The following is a 5,053-nucleotide window of genomic DNA, read 5'->3' as shown; positions in this document are numbered from 1 at the left end:
CCCATAAGATAAGTCCGTCCCAGGACTTGCGAAAAATAAAAAAGAAGCAGTTTAAATTAACAAAAACAAGGGCTAAACAAACGCAAAAGCAACCCAACAGTTTCTCCACAATCTCAAGACCTTCCCCTTCCCGACTCGTAGCCTCCTTCGGGACTAGACGTATCCCTCAGACTCTTCAGATTCTCCAGCCCTCACGTCTCCTAGCCTAAGACTTTCAGCCCTGTGAGAAGCCTCGGTCGAAGGTCCGGGGTCTCCAATTCCAGTTGCAGCAGTTAGGGCCGGAGTAGGAATAGCAGCTTGTTTGCCTTTTGGATTGGCAAAGTAAGAGTTCACACCGTACAAAGTCATCTCAATTGTCACAATCTTCGTATAGTATTCCCGCACCAGCTCTCTCAGTCGAGCTCGACGTTCTCCAACAAGCTTTTTGCTGGAGATCGTTGGACTAAGGACTTCGCACTGCATCCATTCCGCAAGAGTAACTCGTAGGAGGGGATCGTCCATCATCAGATTTCCTCTAATCATACCGTCGAAAGCGTCAAGCTCAGGGATTCTAACTTGATACTTCGGGCTCGTCGTAACTCTACCAAAAGCAGGGGTTTTGGTTTCGAAACTTCTCGCGGTTTGAGAGAGACTAGGCGTGCAGCTGCCACCTCTCCCAACAACTCCGTTATAAACAGGGAGTAGTTGTATAGGAACAACAATCCAAGGACGAGGACTGTCAAAGAAGATCTTCAACGATATCTGACCCACGAAGTCGGTAAAAATGATAAAGTCGAGGGGGTTGCAAGGCACGGGAAGTCCTTCCGACTCTCTTTCTTCTCCATCTTCCAGACTCTCACTTCTCGGAATCGCTTGCGCAACAGCTGAACAATGGCCTTCCGTGAGGAGAAAGAAGCCAATGACTGGACCTAGTGACTTAAAATCAGACCGTAGCAGAGTCCGTGACAATAGACTGGAGTCAAAAGGAACATGGCCTTTTCCGCGGATAGCAGGAAGAGGACGAGCGACAAGGTGCTCAGGCTGTGAAGGCAGACGAGCTCTAAACTCTGTCCACAATCTCGGTTGAGACCACAAGATCTGGGCCGTCAGACTAAAGGCAGAGTTGTGCAAAACCTCTTGAGCCTCAGGTTGGTTAGGTCGTTCAGCACAATGAAACTTGAGCATTTTGAATTCGTCAAGAAGTTTGGGCACAATGTTTCCACCTTTCTGGCCAGAGACTCGACCCCTAGAGTCAGGAACTGTAGGGTTGAACCATCGTCCAACCTCAGAGATGACTTCTACAGTTATAGGTCGCGCGCTTTGCGGTGCCATAGAGGGGATGGAAATGTTGTCAAGAGAGAGACAGTCGTACTGATCGCCATCGTTAGGCAAGGGCTCAGGAGATCTAACAACAAACTCATTCGCAGAGGGACCGTCTCCGAGAAAGGGTTCGAAATCGTCATTGTCAAGACCAAAGTCATCGTCACCGCCCGCAGCAAGGCTGTGATAAGTATCGGAAAGTGACGATTCCCGCTGAAGGCTAACGTCTGTTGCAGGGTGCGAAGGAGATTTGTCCTTACGCTCAACAAGGCCTGCAAAGATAGGGGAACCCTTCTCGCTGCTATCTTCACTACTGTCGCTTTCTTCATCCTCTTCTCCCTCGACAGTTTGAGCGCGCTGTCGAGGTGCTGCTCGTCTCTTGCGTTTGGCTGGGAGCCTGCTCGCTGGTGCTGTGGGCGTCTCATCTGCCGTCTTGGACGTACTCAAGACCTTCTTTGTCTCATCCCTTTCCCTCAGAGTTCGTGTTGTCTGTGTGGGTGTAACAGGAACAACAAGAAGAGGGGGCGTGTCGGGTCGATCCAACTCATCCTCATGTATCAACACAGGAAGCCAAGCATTGCTCGAGCCAATAGGCTCGTCGTCGAATTCAGGAAACCCCTCATTGTCACCAACATTCCCTTTTTGCAAGAGCCCCGCTTCATTAAACTTAAGCTCGTAGCTTCTCAGGAAGCTTCGGTTGTATGGGCTGAATCGAAGTTCTCTTGCAGAGTTGTGCCCAAGACGACTGAACACTCTATTTTTCGCAGCAGTGATAACGGGCGCGACGAAATGACCGTGCCTGCTGACTGCAAGGGGGTGACTAACAACACGGGCGAGGATCTCTGCATTGAGCAACAAGATAGCGCTTCGGGGAGGTAAGTCCGCTACTCGAAACAAACCAGCAAGAGCGTTGTAAAACCCTTTGCCCATCCAAGCGGTGGTGAGAAGGTAGTCGAAGAACTTCTCGGCTCTTTTGTAGACTTTGGTAGGGCAACCACTCACAGCTTTCGGTCTCTCAAGCAGAGTAGCCTTGAGGCTCGAAAACGCAACCTCGGAGGCATTTTGGTTCGTCTTAATGTCGTTCAGGAGACCGAAGAAGATCGGACGGGTGGCCTTCAACTCTTTGATTGTATCTACGTCAAAGCCAGCTTCTTCCAACAGCGCGTCTCCAACCCTTACGTACGCATTCTCGTACGTCCAGCGAGCGTAGTCAAACTGAGAGCAGATATGCATAGCTTCAGCGAAGCGTTCCGGAGGAGCCAACGTTTTCAAGTACTCAAACGCCTCCTTCACCTTCATCTGGCCCTTGGTGAATAGGTTAACGCTGATCTCCTCGTCCGTCATCTTCTTCATAGAGAACTCGCCATTTTGAGGTGCCGCGATGGCGAAACGTTCGATTTGTTGGCTGTTGGAGGACATAGTGAATTTCGAGAGGGTTAGACTCGCTATTTCTGTGCGGAAAGTCGATAGGATTCGAAAACAAAGACAAGACGTGTTCTTAGACGTGCGTAGAGCGCTCGGTGCTTGGTGTAGTCTCTGTAGTTGCAGTTGTAGGATAGGTTTTGAAAAGAATGGCGAGTTTTGGGGTTTGGTGGAAGAAGCAAACAATGTGCCACTATACCCGATATGGTATAGCGCTAGGGAAGACTAGCGTTCCTAGGCTGGCCTCCTCCTCAACCACAAACTTAAACTTGTTGAAAGAGCGCTTGTAAAAAGACAAGAAATGTTGAATTTCAAAGGAGAGACGGATAAAGAAAGTGTTACAAATAACTCCCGCACGCATTTTTAACAAACAAACAAAGAAACTAAATTTTTTTTTTTTTTTAGAAATAAAAAGAATATAATAATTATTAGGCAAGCTACATGGTAAAATTCGAAAAAGAAAATAAAGAAAAGGAACAAGGTAATAGGGAGTGTAATGTCTTAAAAAAGCGGGTGAAGAGACGGCCTCATATAGAAGAGACTAAGCAGTTGAGTGTAATCGTTTTTGTACAGGAAGGGGAACATGAAGAAGTCTTGAGCAACAGGAGTTTGCAAAAAGAACGAGTATCGACAGACGTAGGAGAACAAAAGTAAAAGAGGCACCTGGAGGTCTCGTCCCCCCATAAGATAGAGCTCGTCCCGGAGCTCGGAAGGGAACTGGTTCTGAAAGAGGGTGGTGGGCGAGACTCCGTCCCACCATAAGATATTCCCAAAGTCTACTCTGAGAGCTCGGCTTCCTCATCCTAGTCGTCTTCGAACCTGATGTATTGGTCTCTTTGCGTTTGAGAGAGTGTCGGTATTTGGACCTGAGGAATAGGTACTCTGACGACTTGCCTAGTATCTTTCCTGGTTTCTTGGCGTGTACGCGGAAGGACGTAAGGTTCCTCTTCGTCATTAGACTAGACGAAGGGAATAGCTCCACTTTTCTCTATACTCTTTTCAGGCTTATCGTTGATCGAATACCAGTAACCAGACTCTTCAACGAACTTCTTCAATCTGTTGCCAGCGAAAGTGCCTTTCTTGTCGACTCCATCTAACTCTTGCAATTCGTACGTCCCTTTTCCATGGTTTGCAGAACTGACTTTGAACGGACCAAGCCACCTGTAGTTGAGCTTGACACTTCGAGACATGTCTTTGTCAACTTTGAAGATATCGTATAGTAGCACTTTGTCTCCAACGTTGATGAGCTCCTTTTTCAGCGGGTGAATGGTGTTGAATCGATCCATGTTTCGGCGACGGTGCCTATCTTTCTTCAACATAGCCGACTCCATATCCTCATTCCGCATCTGAACCATTCGGGCTCTAAGCTCCAGCAAGTCAGCCCTATCATTAACCTTGTTCCAATCGAGCGTTCGCCAAGTGCTAAACTCGGTCTCGATGGGTAGAACAGCTTCCCTTCCGTAAACCATGTAGAATGGAGTGTACCCGGTGGGCTTATGAACCGTAGTCCTCTCAGCAAAGAAGACAGCATTGCAAAACGGAAGCCAAGGTTTCTTGCCACCCTCAGTCAAAGCGATCAATGCTCTGATCACCGCTTGATGGCCTTGCTCAATCATGCCAGCTGCTTTCGAATTGTACGGGGAGATCTGTACCCTATTGATGCTAAGCTTCTTCAAGTGGGTAATAACATCTCCACGGAATTCGGGCCCACCGTCGACAGAGCACTGGTAAAAGGAACCATGCCGACAGATAATCTCCCAGAGAAATTCGGCAACCATCTTAGAGGTAGGATTCTTCATCGGCTTCCATTCCGGCCATCCTGAGAAATCGCACCTCGCAATGCAGAGCGTATTATATCCTCTATAGTCTGGCAGTTTGATACAGTCGAAATTAATACGCCAAAACAAGGGAACCGCTTTCTGAGGATGGAGAGCTTCCTCAACTCTCAACTTGCTACGCAACTGGCATTGTCTGCACTGATCCACATGAGTCTTGACGTCAATGTAACATCCATCCCACCAGTACCGGTTGGCTACTCTAGCGTACGTGCTCTCTCTTCCAGCATGTCCGGATTGGTCGTGCAAGGCACAAATAACTGTCAGCTGTTGCTCTCTGGTGTCGAGAACAAGTCGAGGTTGAGAATAAGCTTTGTCAGCATTCCTCCACAAACATCTATCTCTAACACTGAAGTTCTTCGAAGCTTTGATAACTATACGAAATTGAGCTGCTGTAAGCCAGGCTGGTCGAACAAGCGTAGTCAGATACCAAGCAATATTTTGGTGCTGCTCCGAATAGCTATCTCTTAGCGGCAGAATCGAGCGCGACCTATCGT

At 48.1% G+C, this 5,053-nt stretch overlaps 3 protein-coding genes across 3 annotated transcripts; all 3 read right to left on the bottom strand.

Moving 5' to 3' along the window:
• Positions 1 to 3,000, bottom strand: LY89DRAFT_679020 (uncharacterized protein). Its single transcript, XM_018213792.1, has one exon. The coding sequence runs from the start codon at positions 2,716 to 2,718 to the stop codon at positions 154 to 156; it is 2,565 nt and encodes an 854-aa protein (XP_018078022.1). The 5' UTR covers positions 2,719 to 3,000; the 3' UTR covers positions 1 to 153.
• A 202-nt stretch (positions 3,001 to 3,202) lies between these two features.
• Positions 3,203 to 4,130, bottom strand: LY89DRAFT_679019 (uncharacterized protein). The gene is made up of 2 exons (XM_018213791.1): positions 3,704 to 4,130; positions 3,203 to 3,667 (listed from the first exon to the last, which is right to left on the bottom strand). Exons 1-2 carry the CDS (start codon positions 4,005 to 4,007, stop codon positions 3,525 to 3,527), a joined length of 447 nt encoding a protein of 148 aa, XP_018078021.1. The 5' UTR covers positions 4,008 to 4,130; the 3' UTR covers positions 3,203 to 3,524.
• LY89DRAFT_556713 (uncharacterized protein) lies at positions 4,077 to 4,268 on the bottom strand (the record flags this gene model as incomplete). The annotated part of the gene is made up of 1 exon (XM_018208381.1): positions 4,077 to 4,268. A coding segment is annotated over one exon (192 nt), but the record flags the coding sequence as incomplete, so codon positions are not given.
• Between the last annotated feature and the right edge of the window lie 785 nt (positions 4,269 to 5,053).

Source organism: Mollisia scopiformis (genome assembly GCF_001500285.1).
Source record: "Mollisia scopiformis unplaced genomic scaffold LY89scaffold_1, whole genome shotgun sequence".
NCBI classification, from domain to species: domain Eukaryota; kingdom Fungi; phylum Ascomycota; class Leotiomycetes; order Helotiales; family Mollisiaceae; genus Mollisia; species Mollisia scopiformis.
The sequence above is the reverse complement of the archived record's forward strand: the minus strand, read 5'-3'. Positions and strand labels throughout refer to the sequence as shown.

Excerpts from the sequence above, each read along its gene's own strand:
- LY89DRAFT_679020 (XM_018213792.1), bottom strand. The coding sequence starts at position 2,718 with ATGTCCTCCAACAGCCAACAAATCGAACGTTTCGCCATCGCGGCACCT.
- LY89DRAFT_679019 (XM_018213791.1), bottom strand. The coding sequence starts at position 4,007 with ATGGATCGATTCAACACCATTCACCCGCTGAAAAAGGAGCTCATCAAC. Across the intron at positions 3,668-3,703 it reads TGAAAAGAGTATAGAGAAAA|AGGAACCTTACGTCCTTCCG; the intron begins GTGGAGCTATTC and ends CTAATGACGAAG.